Here is a 15,904-nt window from a genome sequence, read left to right on the forward strand (position 1 = left end):
AATGACGGGTGCGCTCCCCACAATTTTCTGTCCATTAATTTTGTGAGGAGCATATATACTTTATATACTTTCCAATATATACTCTCGGTAGGCGGGCCCTGCATCTGGAGCGCAAATTCATAAAATAAGCTCTAATATGTTTTTATTCTTGAAGCAATGCTTATAAAATGCCTTTCCCTCTTTCTCCTTTTTAAAGGAATCAACCCTGGGCCAGAGCTGCTCAAAGTATTTTACAAAATCCATATGTATATCACAGTGAACATGAACGATACAGCAAGGTAACCAACTTTAAGAACACCTTAAGAACAAATATATAACATAGTTGAGCCACTTAACAATCTGCAGCAGCAATGGTTTGAACTTTGTAGAACATATTGTCGGAGAGGGGGGAAATATGATTGGTAAACTGCAATGAAACATTAAATAAATAAAGCAGTATTTATTTTAAAAATGTGAATATCTTCACTTTAAATATTTGTGCTTTTGATTACTTCATCTGGATACTAAAAGAGGATTTTAAAATATTCAAAATGCTTATGGATGAGGTTTTTAAAATAATGGGACCAATTTTCTAAATCCCAGCATGGAACCTCAGTCACCAACAGAAACGAGCCATTTATATTTTTCAGAAACAACTGTGTTGAATTTTGGAGACCATATTGTTGGTTTGAGAGGGAGTGGGGTTGGTAGTATTAAGTAGTTAAACATGAGAAAAGTGTCAAATTTGAATCTTTGCTTCATTTTAGACATGGTGTAAAAATGCTGCTCCAACCTTATAGGTCACAATTTTGAAAACTGAGGTTTTTTTTTTGGTTAATTTATACCACAGCTTCAAAACTTTAAAAGTCTAAGCCACTAATCTACACGAGATTATCTGACTTTAAATACATTTTAAATAGATTTGAAATGACTTTAATGTTTCATTATTTGAATAAGTACAGCAAATTTTTTTTACAGACATGGAAGTGAGTTTTTTAAAGCAGCTCACATAAATGACACTGTCAGCATGAAATCCTTATTGACAAGTAAAGATTTTGATCCTGCCATTCGAGGTGTGTTTATAGTATCTTATTAAATAATAGTCTTAATTATATTACTCTTTGCTTTTAAATTTTTCCACCCCACTTTTATGCTCCCCTTCCCATTGTGCACTATCTGTAAGTCAAGGCTGGAAATGGGATTAACTCTGCTCTAAACGGTCTATACTGAATGTTAGCAAGTACATGAATGTGATCTAGATTAACTTGTCTATATTTTTCAGCTCCCTTCTTGCCTCACCTCTGTTTTGAACCTTTCCTTTAAGTTTCAGCCTAGATCAGGGACATTACCTATTGGAGATTGAGGATTATGAGCCTATATTATAGCACTCTGTCCCATTGACCAGCCCGATTCTTCTTTAGAAACAATTTGCTGTTGTCTAACTTCCTTCAGCTACCAGGACCTTTTCAATAGTGGCATGCAGCCCTAGAACTTGAATTCAAGAAAGTCCAATTGGGAGACAAGTATTGATATTCAGCCATTGAAAAAAGCCCAATAATACAGTATTTAGAAACCAAAATATTAGTTATGATATATTACAATAAAAATGACAAGTATCACAATACTTCAACATTGATGCACCATTGCAGCTTGGCAGTGTATTCATGTTGTATATAGAGGATACTCAATAGAAATCCATGGAATATAGAATTTATTCTGTGCATGAGAGACTGCAGGTAACTCATGAGCACTGCAGGAATATGTTGATTTTAAATACCTTAACGCTAAACATTTTTCATACCCCAAGTGTTGAATAGCTATGGTGTGTATTTTTTATTCTTAAATCTGGTTTTAGTCTGGGCTTTTAAAAAATTCCCACCCTTTTTCCATTTTTTTCCCCCATTTTTTCTTGGAGGCACTGACTCATGCCGGGCATGACTTGATGGATGCCAGCAGCTTGCTCAAGTGGTAATCCTCCTACCTGTACTGGCAAGTTTTTTGGCCGAGACACAAAGCTTCACAGCTGAGCTTGATACTGCCCTCACACTTTACAATTGTAAACAATTTTACAACACCAAGTTATAGTCCAGCAATTTTATTTTAAATTCACAAGCTTTCGGAGGCTACCTCCTTCCTCAGGTGAACGATGTGGACACTTTACAGCAGAGGACACTGCGAGCAGCAGTGCACTCTGTGTTTCCGCCGCCACCAAGAGGGAGACCGCTGCTGCCAGGGAAGGAAAATGCTGGCAATGCTGGAAGGGGAGGAGACCACTTAAAGGGGCAGAAGAGCCCCGATGATCAGCATTCAGTTTTTTTGTTTAGGTCTTGGGCCAACGTCTTCATCCAGTGAGTGGTTGCTGCCTGACAAGAGCCCCTCACTCTCCAAAAGGGGGCCCAGTGGGCCTTCTGTTCCAGCTCCAGGGATTACAGCCACCCATCTCCTGTCGGTCCCTGCGTAGAAGGCAGGGAAATCGGCCGAGTTCCCAGGCAAGAATTTAACAAATCAGCATAAGTGAGAGGCATGAGCTCTGTGTTCTTCATGCTTGATGTTTTTGAAAAAGCCAATCTCACACGAGCCTCTGATCTTGGCTTCATTAGTTATGCATGGTAAGGTCCAGCTGGATTGCTGCCAGAAGCTCATTTAATCGGGGGTAGGATGGGAAACTCTACACAGCTGCAACTCTTAAAGGATTGCAATTGTAGGAGGCAAGGGAGAGATCATGATCAGGAAGGTGGTTCTCCCAGAATGAGGCTTACCCAGTTTGCTGAAGGCTGCGATGTCCCCAAATGTGGGATACTGCATACTTTGTGGTAATGGGGTGCTGCATTCGTGTTTTCACCTTCTTTATGACAAAACCACACCGCCTAATGGATCAACAACATTGCCAAACACCTCCATTCAGTGATGCAGATATGGAACTGCTCCGATAGGAAGTGGACAAAATTGGAGTTGCCCTGTTTGGCATTCTCTTAACAGGAGAGCTGTGCAGATAGTAGTGAAGGAGGTAGTACGAACGGTAAATGAAGTCTCCAACATCCAGAGGATTTGGGAGCAGACGAAGAAAGAAGAAATACCGGGGAATAACATACTAGGAAGATACACTAATCACTTTTAGAGAATTAAATTTAGTTGCACTTTATTACACTTTGCCCAGAGAGTTTTCTTCTGATAGTATAGAAAAGGATATTGGCAGATCAAAGAATTGGTAGCCATGATAATTGAGCAAAGCACAATATTGGTGAAAAAGTACATGGCTATTGTGTTGGGCACCTATGGAAAGCACTGTTAATGCAATGGGTGGATGTGGCACTTGGTTGAAGATCTCATCTATTACAGCTTGGCTGCTGTTTCCTGCAAAGGTGTTTCAGCGGGGATATGTCCTTGCCAGGGTTTTACTCCACCTGTGGCTGACTCCCCCTCCTCCGGATGTTCCATAGTTGGCCTCTATGGATGGCAGTAATCTAGGAGAATATTTTTGCTGTAATGGAGTGCCCAGAACTGCATACAATATTCCACAGGTGTCTGCCTAACCAGTATCTTGTAAATATTCAACATCACTTCCTTGCTTTTATGTTGACCATATAAAATATAAAACCCAAAATCCTATTTGTCTTTTTCATGTCCTTTTCTATCTCCACTTTCACCTTTAAAGATCAATATATCTACACTCCTAGATCTCTGTGCTCCTCCACTCTGCTAAGAATCTTACCTTTTAATGTATCATTCTTTGACTTCTTTTCCTTGATCATGAATGTATGGACCTCATTGTATGTTCGCTAAGCTGTTGTTCATAGCTGTCTCAATGGTGTCTTGAGCCGTGGCTGAAGAGGATAGTCCAAGTCTCTTAGAAGTCATCCTTGTGGTTTGCTTTCTCCTTCAAATAGGCCAGGCACCAAGGATTGTTTTAAAATGAAAATTAATCTGGAAATTCCTTTGTTGCTGGTCAGTGACCATCTACACATTGATGGAGTGGAACTCCTTGTGGTTCATGAAGGCCATATCATTACAGGCCCTGATGGACACTCAGTTTGTTTCAGTCACACCCTAGATTTTGGGTAATTGTGCAATGTTAAAAATTGCAGTGCCGTCTCTAACTTCTGCTGTTTTCTATGGGGAAAGTAAGGAAGGTGTTCACCTTGAACGTAAGAAATAGGAACCAGAGTAGGCCATACGGCCCCTTGAGCCTGCTCCACCATTCAATCAGATCATGGCTGATCTTTGACCTCAACTCCACTTTCCCGCATGATCCCCATATCCCTTGATTCCTCTAGAGTCCAAAAATCTTTTCATCTCAGCCTTGAATATATTCAATGACTCAGCATCCACAGCCCTCTGGAGTAGAGAATTCCAAAGATTCACTACCCTCTGCTTGAAGAAATTCCTCCTCATCTCAGTCTTGAATGGCCGACCCCATATCCTGCGATTATGCCCTCTAGTTCTAGACTCTCTAGCCAGGACAAACAATGAATCAGTAATTTGCTCGATGCATTGGAGCTATGTAACTTGGTTGGTACTGCTGATGTTTGCTATGGTAGCTTGGAATAAGCGCGATGCATAAGTGCAGTGATGTGGTGACCATGGCTACTGTTGGCAGTGCAGCCTATGTAGTGAAGGTTACCACCCGTTCAAAATCCAGAAAACAGCACAGCTCCATCATTTCTTCCTTGATGAAGTAGAGCTAATTTCTTGGGGCATTCCCAAGTTTTTTTTTAATTCATCCATGGGACGTGAGCGTCGCTGGCAAGGCCAGCATTTATTGCCCATCCCTAATTGCCGTTGAGAAGGTGGTGGTGAGTTGCCTTCTTGAACCACTGCAGTCCGTGTGGTGAAGGTATTCCCACAGTGCTGTTAGGTAGGGAGGTAAGCATTTGTTTCTGAATCACATATTTTATTCATACAAGCTGTAAAATATTAGTTGTGCAATTATATCACCAGTGTTTTGGTATTCGGTTGTATATTTATCCTGAAACTGAAATTCAAAAATATAATTTAAAGGCAATTTAGAAGAAACAATACTGCATACTGCATTGTTAAATGGCAATAAGGAAATTGCAGAGTTCATTCTGGATATGATGCCATCCCTGATCAATGAACCAATGACATCTGACATGTACAGAGGTAAAATATAGTAATAATACTCTTATTGTTTATTGATACAGTTTTAATTACTATGCCAGAATTTGAATCCCGGACTGACTGAAATTCAGAATCCAGATTAAATATATTTATCTAAGTGAGCATGTTTGAAAGTCAGAATCAACGCTAATTTTAACCAATTTGCCTACTGATTATTTTGTGTGATATTAGTACACAGATGCCTAATGCATTCGTCTGAACATTGTTCATCTGCTATTTCAATGGAAGTGTTAGCTCAATTAAACTAACTATTTCTGAACATAATTTCAAGGCCTATGTGTGAGGTAAAACTACCACAGCAGTGCTATTGAATGATGCAGTTGGTTAAATACTGGCCTTTCACCTCTAACACGTGGGTTCAAATCCAACCCAGACTGATGAGATGAAAGTCTCCTTTGTTTGCTGGCTATAAGAGTCCTAAGTCTAATGTGTTTGGACAGGCTCAATTCAGTTCTAATATGGCATGGGACTACAACACAAAACAGCCAATAATTTTCCACTAATTGCATTGTCACTCAGACAGGCCTGAGGATGGTTGGTGTGGGAAATGGAAGGGAAAAAATGCCACACTGGTGCAGTAGAAGGTTTTCTACTGAGGTTGGGGCTGAGGCACATTGTTGGCCAGAGTAGAGAGAGGTTTATTCTAATGTGGGAGCGCTTGATGCTGGCACAGGACAGAAAATTACTGACTGTGCAGAATGTGAATATTTACCCAATAGTTACCAGGCCGCCTTTTCATCATTACATTTTAACTCATTGAAGCTCAGCAACAAAAACTGAAAATTAATTTATGATTTTAGTTTTAATGCTCATCAGGGTGAGGGATGTTAGTCTTTTGGATTGGAAAACTTTCCATTACAGGCAACCAATGTCAGCATCAGGCTATCCCAGATTAAAATAAACCTTCTAACGAAAAGAACCAGGAAAATTCATTAAACTGTGAGACATCTTTGGTGTAGTGCTATTTCTTATACTGTTTACATGAATAAGCTGTCTCTGGTACCACTTTCACTTCTTTGTTTTCAATTTACAGGTGAGACACCTATGCACATTGCTGTTCTGAAACAAGATGTGGAAATGGTTAAGGAACTGTTGAAACGAGGTGCTGATGTGATGAACGCACGTGCAACTGGTTCCTGCTTTGTTCCAGGAGAGGAATGTCAGTGTTACTATGGTAAGGTCTAGCTTTTATTCTAAGAGTTAAGATGGTCAATTTCCCATTATATTAACAGATTCAGCAGGAGTCCATGTGGGCTTTATGCCTACTGGAGTTGCGCACAGTTTAGTCAGGGCTAATTATATGTATAGTGTGCTCTTGGCATGTAATATTCCAATCATTGGGAGCTTCCTGCTTTTTGGGAGAGGGGGAGAGGGAACAGGATATTTAGCACAGCTACAGGAAATTAAACTAAATTAAATAAAATTTGGTGATGCTTCGGTAGAAGTGCTACTGGAAGAAATGCAGCACAGGAGGTTTGCCCTGTGTGGCACCGCAGGGCATCATCCACACGGGTGAGCTGGACACAGTGCAAGGGAAGAAATGGCAATCCACCTCAATGATATTTACACCATGAAGAGGATCTGGCTGCAAATGCAGAAGAAGTTTGACTTCAGCAAATCGGTCAAGGTAAGAGTACCCACATGTACCAATTAGATTGGCAAAATGAGTATACCATAAAGTTTTATTCCCACTCAGACTCCCTTACCAACCCTTTGAATGCTTACCTTGTATATCCATTCTACAGCAGAGCACACTTAGCAACAACTTATACCTGTAACTTTTGCCACACTGATATCCTTAATGGTCTTCACCCAAAACATACTTCAAAAAATAACTGCATGATGCATTTACCATCCTTCTCATGTTCTTTCTTCTCAACCTAATCATTCACTCACTACCCTCCAGGCCTGCACTCAAGCATAATACCATATGGTACAGTATATTCTCATATAAACAATATTTGAAGTCTATTGTAGTTAGCAGTGTAACACATGTTCCTCTTCTCTTTCGATAGATATCAAACTAGAAGCAGAACCTCATAGCACATGCATCACTCGTTTCTCATGCCACAAGCACCAGAACTGGTATATCTAACCCAGGGATTTAGGTGTTGATTTTCAGGATGAAGCACCGGGTCAACCACAGAGTATGAGTGAAGAGGAGTAACAGGACCTGCTAGCTGGGGGGCCTGCTCAAGCCCTTTATCAGTGCACAGTCCTGGGATTTGGACCTCACAGGCTATACATTTAAAAGAAGGATGCTATCTGACCAGCAACATTTTATGCAGTCATTAAAGGATGCGCCAAAAACCTGTAAGTTCCGGCAGTGAGTGTGGCGGAGTCTGCTAGCCACATTTGTGCAATTGTTCACAAAGGCTGTCCATAATGGAGTTCCTAGTGACAGAGGTTCTAGGCCATCTCATAAATGTTCAGATTGCTGCTATAGAGGTCTTGGATTCCGATCTACAGCAAGCCATTTTATCAATATGCTGGGGGATCAGATGAACAGAGTCATTACGCAGAACTGCAGTGCCCTCAATTGCTTCTTAGAAGTCAGCTCCCACTCAGGAAATGTCCAATAACAAGGATGTGGCTGGACTAGGCATGTATAAAGCTGCTGCCTTTGAAGATGACACCATATGTAGCCTCCACCAGTTTTCAACCTCCCCCTTCCCCCTCAAATGACAGAAGATGTGACAGAAAGCCACCGGTGGATCAGGCAGCCACCGCAGCAGAGAACATGATGCTGAGGGGCTAGGCTGTGGAACGGGGGAGTTGCAGTTCCTCCCAGCTGAGCAGGGAGGGGGAAGTTGGGTATAAAAGTCAAGTCCTGCAAGATTTCAGGGGTAGAGAGAAAGGCAAAAGGCAAAGTGCTGTTGTGTTCTGACTTGTGCCGTAGATACAGTTTATTATCAAGTACGCTCTGCTCTGCATAAAATTGTGTCTAGAGTTTCTTTGGAAAAATTTATGCATTGCTGCAAGTGGCAGAATCAGTTACTTATCCACCTGATGAGCCTCCTCAATCCCAAGAGGCTCCTGCTGACATGTGGCAGCTAGACACCTCTTATGGAACTCATGAAAATGGTTTCTTTACAATAGGGTTCTTGCTATCGGTAACAATAATTGATTTGTTTGCCTGTTAACAGAATTTTGTACTTCATGGTCTAATCAGGAAAACCAGGAAACGTGTATCCAAAATAATTTATCTTAAAAAAAAACCTGTGCCCACGTGTGTTTGGTTTACCCATGCAGCTTACCTTTAATGCCTGGTCTGAAAGAGCAGAAGTAATGCTGGATGCCACCTCCATCCAACCATCGGAGATTTAGTGGGCCTACTAAAGGCATTCATTAGTATACAGCATGCATGAATGAGCGAGTGTAAATAATGTAAATATGCAGCCAAACTGAAAATAGTAATAGGGGAACAGAGCTAAGCACGACTAATTGTCTCCTACCTTTCTGGTCCCTGATTGCCCGAATGCCATTGGCGGTGTCAAAACCGCCAGTTGAAAAATCTATCCTGATATCAATTAATAACCAGAGAATGAGTTAGGAAGTGAGTGGATTGGCCAACCTTGAAGATTCTTGAGTTGATCAATAAGGTATTTGTAATGCATTTAATCATTTTGTTTAATTGATATGTTTCAATGCATTCAACAACAACAACTTTCATTTATATAGTGCCTTTAACGTCGTAAAACATCCCAAGGTGCTTGACGGGAGCGATTATCAAACAAAATTTGACACCGAACCATATAAGGAGATATTAGGACAGGTGACCAAAAGCTTGGTTAAAGAGGTTGGTTTTAAGGAGCATCTTAAAGGAGGAGGGAGAATTAGAGAGGCAGAGAGGTTTAGGGAGGGAATTCCAGAGCTTAGGGCCTAGGCAGCTGAAGGCACAGCTGACAATGGTGGAGTGATTAAAATCAGGGATGCACAAGAGGCAAGAATTGGAGGAGCACAGAGATGTCGGAGGGTTGAAGGGCTCAAGAAGGTTACAGAGATAGGGAGGGGTGAGGCCATAGAGGGATTTGAAAACAAGGATGACAATTTTAAAATCGAGGCGTTCCTGGATCGGGAGCCAATGTAGGTCAGCGAGCACAGGGGTGACAGGAGAATGGGACTTGGTACGAGTTAGGATATGGGCAGCAGAGGTTTGGATGAGCTCAAGTTTAGGGAGGGTGGAAGATGGGAGGCCAGCCAAAAGAGCTTTGGAATAGTCGAGTCTAGAGGTAACAAACTAGGATGCACCCCATCCAGACTGGGTGACTTATCTACTTTAAGCATTGCCATCCTTTCTAGTACCTCCTCTTCATCAATTTTCACCCCATCCAGTATCTCAACTACCTCCCCTTTTACTGTGACTTTGGCAGCATCTTCTTTCTTGGTAAAGGCAAATGCGAAGTATTCATTTAGTACCTCAGCCATGCCCTCTACCTCCATGCTTGGATCTCCTTTTTGGTCCCTAATTGGCCCCACTCCTCCTCTTACTACCCGTTTACTATTTATATGCCTATAGAAGACTTTTGGATTCCCTTTTATGTTAGCCGCCAGTCTATTCTCATACTCTCTCTTTGCCCCTCTTATTTCCTTTTTCATTTCTCCTTTGTACTTTCTATATTCAGCAGGAAGAGAAGTCAATGCAGGTGATTCTCTGGCTATGACTGGATAGATAAAAATGGAACCAGGTGAACACAGTTCCACCCAGCTGGATGACAGAGAAGAGGTGTTGGAGGAGGATGGTGTGGTCAGTTGTGTCAAAAGTGGCAGACAGGTCGAGAAGGATGAGGAGGCATAGTTTACCATGGTCACAGTAACAAAGGATGTCATTTGTGACTTTGATAAGGGCTGTTTCTGTACTGTGGCAGGGGCGGAAACCTGATTGGAGGGATTCAAACATAGAATTGTGGGAAAGATGGGCACAGATTTGGGAGGCGACAACACATTCAAGAACTTTGATGAGGAAAGGGAGATTGGAGATGGGGCAGTAGTTTGCAAGGACAGAGGGGTCAAGGGTGGGTTTTTTGAGGAGGGGGTGATGACAGCAGATTTGAAGGGGAGGGGGACAGTACCTGAGGCGAGGGAACCGTTTACAATATCGGCTAACATGGGGGCCAGGAAGGGAAGTTGGGTGGTCAGCAGTTTGGTGGGAATAGGGTCGAGGGAGTAGGAGGTGGGTCTTATGGTCAAGGTGAGCTTGCAGAAGGCATGAGGGGAGATAGGAAAGAAACTAGAGAAAGATGCGAGTTCAGGACTAGGGCAGGGGGAAACCTTAGGGGAAGTTTGGCTTGGTGGGCTAGGGGAAGGGAGGGAAGTGGCAGAGGTAGCTGAACGGATGGTCTCAACCTTAGTGACAAAGAAGTCCATGAGTTCCTCACACGTTTTGTTAGAGGTGAGGATGGAGGGGATAGGGGAGCGGGTTTAAGAAGACAGTTTGTAGTGGAGAAGAGAAGCCGGGTGTTATCTTTGCATTCCAGGATGATCCTGGAATAGTAAGCAGTTTCGGCAGAGGAGAGCAGGACCCGATAGTGCTTTATGCGATCCATTTACAATTATAACAATTCTTCGAATTGTTTTCATTGTACACTCACATTCCTCCAAACTATTTTAAAAAACTGTCATCTTGAGAACAACTTTATTGAAGTGTTTAGGTGACATTTGAAAACTGTTGCATCAAGTTCCTATTAAAAACGTTTCAAAATTGTTACTAATGGTAAGCTCTGATGAAATACCAAAACTGTTTGTGGATTTAGTGATTCTATAACAATAACTTTACAACTCTAAAGAGATAAATAAATATACAATGAACCAACTGAGATTAATCTTCATTAATATACAGGAAGTGACACAAGCTTTAAACCAGTATACAATAAATACTTGAGTACAGTTTTTTTTTAGCAATAGTGGTAAAGTGCAATGGATTGTCTGTTCTTTCTAACAGGTGGCCTGTTTTTCAAGAAAAGATTAATGATTCTTAATGGCTCCGTGCCCCAGATTGTTTTAGAAGATCAGACTGCTCATCCCCTCCCTAACCACCACTGAAAAGCATTAAAGAGCTTTTTTGTTGCTCATTAGGAAGGTAGGACACTTGCCTTTTACATCGAGTTACATCAAGTTACGTCAAAACTACAGCACAGAAACAGGCCAATTGGCCCAACTGGTCTATGCTGGCGTTTATGCTCCACATGATCTTCCTCCCTCCCTACTTCATCTGACCCTATCAGGATACCCTTCTATTCATTTATGCCTTGTGTGCTTATCTAGCTTCCCCTTAAATGCATCTATGCTATTTGTCTCAACTACTCCTTGTGGTAACGCATTCCACATTCTTACCATTCTTTGAACATAAGAACATAAGAAATAAGAGCAGGAGTAGGCCATATGGCCCCTCGAGCCTGCTCCGCCATTCAATAAGGTCATGGCTGAATTCGACTTTAACTCCACTTTCCTGCCCAATCCCCATATCCCTTGAATATACTCAATGACTTGGAATCCGCAGCTCTCTGAGGTAGAGAATTCCAAAGATTCACAACGCTCTGAGTGAAGAAATTCCTCTTCATCTCAGTCTTAAATGGCCAACCCCTTGTCCTGAGACTATGTCCCCTAGTTCTAGACTCTTCAGCCAGGGGAAACAGCCTCTCAGCATTTACCCTGTCAAGCCATTTCAGAATCTTACATGTTTTAATGAGATCACCTCTCATTCTAAACTCCAGAGAGTATAGGCCCATTCTACTCAATCTCTCCTCATAGGACAACTTTCTCATCCCAGGAATCAATCTAGTGAACCTTCGTTGCATCACATCTAAGTCAAGTATATCCTTCCTTAGATAAGGAGACTAAAACTGTACTCGGTATTCCAGCTGAGGTCTCACCAAAGCCTTTTACAATTGTAGTAAGACTTCCTTACTCTTGTACTCCAACCCCCTTGCAATAAAGGCCAATATGCCATTTGCCTTCCTAATTGCTTGCTGTACCTGCATGCTAACTTTTTGTATTTCTTATACGAGGACACCCAAAATTCTATGAACACCAACATTTAATAGTTTCTCATCATTTAAAAAATATTCTGTTACTCTTCTTCCTACCAAAGTGAATGACCTCACATTTCCCCACATTATACTTCATTTGCCACCTTCTTGCCCACTCACTTAATCTTTCTATAACCCTTTGCAGACTCTTTGGGCTCAATTTTAAAACCGAGCCGGGAAGGGGGCGGGGCGTCAAATTGACATCAGGAAACCCAACGTAAGGACGTTTTAAAATTTTTTTTGTTGGTTTCCCGTCCGATAGACCGGCCTGATTGACAGGCTGGTCTCGGTCAGGCGGGAGGCCAGCCAGGGAGAGGATGTGTTCAAGTAAGTCTGCAGGTAAGTCTTTGTTTGTATGGATGGGGGAGGGCACGGGGGGCATGGGTGGGCACAGTGGCATGGGTGGATATAGGTTGGCATGGGTGGGCATAGGTTGGCACAGGGTCGTGAGTCATGGGGATGGGATCGAGGGTCATCGCGGGGGTCTGCAATTGTTGAGGGGGGGATTGGGGGTCGGGGGTCCGAGGATTGGTTTGGGGGGGGGACGGTTGGGGGTCAGGGGGAAGGATCGGGGTCGGGGTTCGGAGGATCGGATTGGACGGAATGATCGGGGTCGGGGGTCGGGGGTCCATGATCGGCGAGTCCGCGATCTGGGGCTGGTGGTCCGCGATCGTTGGGGGGGTCAGTGCATGTAGGCTTGTTGGGCCTAAGGGAAGCACTCCTGCTTCTCCGGGCCCACAAGCAGTGCCTTTCTAAGCACCTACCTGTTAGTCTCGGGCCTTCTCACCTCCTTTCACGAGGCATAAAACAGAAGGCCCGGGAATCCTGGCCCCCCCAGGGGTTGAAATCAGTAAGTCCAGAAAAATGGAGGCCCAAAGCCTCCTTGAAAGGTTTTAAGGCCCGACCCACCTCCTGGGAGTGGGTTGGTTGTCCGCCCCTCTTCCCGCCCGGATGAAAACCGGAAATGGGCGGGCTGGAGGCAGGTCAGGAGCGGGTCTGAAATGGTGGCAATTTTCAATGCCCCCCTCCCCACCCCCAACCCACCTGTTTTTCACTTTGAAAATTGAGCTCTTTATGTCCTCCTCACAGCTTACTTTCCCACCTAGCTTTGTATCATCAGCAAACTTGGATACATTACACTCGGTCCCTTCATCTAAGCCAATAATATAGATTGTAAATAGCTGAGGCCCAAGCACTGATCCTTGCAGCACCCCACTAGTTACAGCCTGCCAACCTGAAATTGACCCCGTTTATGTCTACTCTCTGTTTTCTGTCCATTAACCAATCCTCTATCCGTGCTAATATATTACCCCATGTGCCCCATGGTTGTGTAACAACCTTTTATGTGACACCTTAACAAATGCCTTTTGAAAATCCAAATATACTACATCCAAAGGTTCCCCTCTATCTACCCAGCTAGTTACATCCTCAAAAAATTCTAATAAATTTGTTAAACACGATTTCCCTTTCATAAAACCATATTGACTCTGCCTAATCATATTATGATTTTCTAAGTACCCTGTTACCACTTCCCTAATAACGGATTCCAGCATTTTCCCAATGACTGATGTCAGGCTAATTGGCCTGTAGTTCCCTGTTTTCTCCCTCCTTTCTTGAATAGCTGGGTTATATTTGCTACCTTCCAATCCGCTGAGATTGGGTAAAGAGGTTTCTCCTGAATTACATATTGGATTTATTAGCAACTATTTTATATTTATGACCTCTTTTGGACTCCCCCACAAGTGGAAACATTTTCTCTATATCTACCCTATTAAACCCTATCATTATCTTAAAAACCTCTAAAATGTCACCCTTCAATCTTTGCTTTTCTAGAGAAAAGAGTCCCAGCCTGTTCCTGATAAGGATATTCTCTCAGTTCTGATATCATCCTTGTGAATCTTTTTTGCACCCTCTCCAATGTCTCTATATCCTTTTTATAATATGGAGACCAGAACTGTGCACAATACTCCAAGTATGGTCTAACCAAGGTTCTATACAAGTTTAACTCCTTTGCTTTTCAATTCTATCCCTCTAAAAATGAACCCTAGTGCCTGATTTGCCTTTTTTATGGCCTTACTAACCTGCATCACTACTTTTAGTGATTTGTATATCTGTACCCCTAGATCCCTTTGCTTATTTATCCTGTTTAGACTCTTATTATCCAAGCAGTATGTGGCCTCCTTATTCGTCCCACCAAAATGCACTATCACACACTTAACTACATTGAAGTTCATTTGCCAACTACCTGCCCATTCTGCAAGTTTATTAATGTCCTCTTGCATTTTGACGCATTTTTCCTCTGTATTAACTACATGCGTCAATTTGGTGTCGTCCGCAAATTTTGAAATCGTACTTCCGATTCCCGAATCCAAATTGTGAACAACAGTGGTCCCAGCACTGATCCCTGTGGAACACCACTTCTCACCTTTTGCCAGTCTGAGTAGCTACCCTTAACCCCTACTCTCTGTTTTCTGTTTTGTAGCCAGTTTGCTATCCATTCTGCTACCTGTCCCCTGACTCCACATGCTCTGACCTTAGCCATGAGTCTACAGTGCGTTACCTTATCGAAGGCCTTTTGAAAATCGAAATATATTACATTTACTGTATTACCCCTGTGTACTCTTTCTGTTACTTCTTCAAAGAATTCAATAAGGTTGGTCAAACATGACTTTCCCTTCTGAAATCCATGCTGACTAATCTTTATTATATTTTTGTTCTCTAGATGTCTTTCTATTGCATCTTTGAGTAAAGATTTCATTATCTTTCCTACCACCAACGTTAAGCTAAATGGTTTATAGTTCCCTGGACTTGTTCTATCTCCCTTTTTAAATATAGAAATAACATTAGCTGTCCGCCTGTCCTCTGGCACTATTCCCTTTTCTAATCAATTTTTATATATATGTAATAGTGCCACTTCTATTGCCTCCATAACTTCTTTTAATATTTGCGGATGCAATCCATCCGGACCAGGGGTTTAATCTTCCCTAAGTTTGATTAGTTTATCAATTAACTTCCCCCTTTCTATATTAAATGTTTTAATATCTTTTTTGATCTCTTCTTCTAATATCCTGCCATTACGTATTTAGGGAATTTTACAGTAGTAGAGCTCCAATGAACAGGCAATCCCTAGGGAATCAGAGCCTGGCTGTGTGGTCCTAAATCCAGAAAGGATATAATAGGGCCAGAAAGGACATAGGCCACAATAGACAGAATACCCCAGCAATGCACGAGCCCAAGAGGAAGCAGCAGATATACCATATTCACGGAGTTGTTGCCGTTTTTCTCAGGTTTCTACAGCTTTTCCACCTAAGTTATGACGGACGAGTGGGAGAATCCCTGTGGAAATTCGGCCCCAACGTATTTAGGGAATTTGCTCATATGTGTAGTTGTGGGGGATTTAATTGGGAATAGACTTTATTGTGATACTACTGATCCATGGCGTTCTTAGAGTATACAGGAGGGAAACAATCAGACTGTGTAAATGATTAAAATGTGTGGCCCATTACTGCTACTTCTGACTCTATTCATCATTGAAATTCTAATCCTAATGTGGCCCTGCTCGACAGGTTACAAGGCACAAAGGGACGCCGTATTATAAAAGTATAGGCACTTAGCAATCAAACACTGACAAGTATGGAATAACCCTTTTATATATTTTTATTAGTTCTGAAACCTCTGCAGTAATCTATTGCAACTGTCTTTCACAATGTTCATTTTTGTGTATTAATACCTTGTTAGAAATAATTAAGTGTGCTTTT

The 15,904-nt window shown here is 42.1% G+C and overlaps 1 protein-coding gene across 1 annotated transcript in view; it reads left to right on the forward strand.

Moving 5' to 3' along the window:
* Positions 1-243: 243 nt before the first annotated feature.
* Positions 244-15,904, forward strand: part of LOC137331130 (transient receptor potential cation channel subfamily V member 6-like) — a 37,523-nt gene continuing 21,862 nt past the window's right edge. Inside the window, exons 1-4 of the mRNA XM_067994734.1 lie at positions 244-278; positions 958-1,052; positions 4,978-5,100; positions 6,152-6,292. Coding sequence (XP_067850835.1) covers positions 244-278; positions 958-1,052; positions 4,978-5,100; positions 6,152-6,292 — 394 coding nt within the window. The remainder of the gene's footprint in view (positions 279-957; positions 1,053-4,977; positions 5,101-6,151; positions 6,293-15,904) is intronic.

Source organism: Heptranchias perlo, chromosome 13 (genome assembly GCF_035084215.1).
Source record: "Heptranchias perlo isolate sHepPer1 chromosome 13, sHepPer1.hap1, whole genome shotgun sequence".
Lineage (NCBI taxonomy): Eukaryota > Metazoa > Chordata > Chondrichthyes > Hexanchiformes > Hexanchidae > Heptranchias > Heptranchias perlo.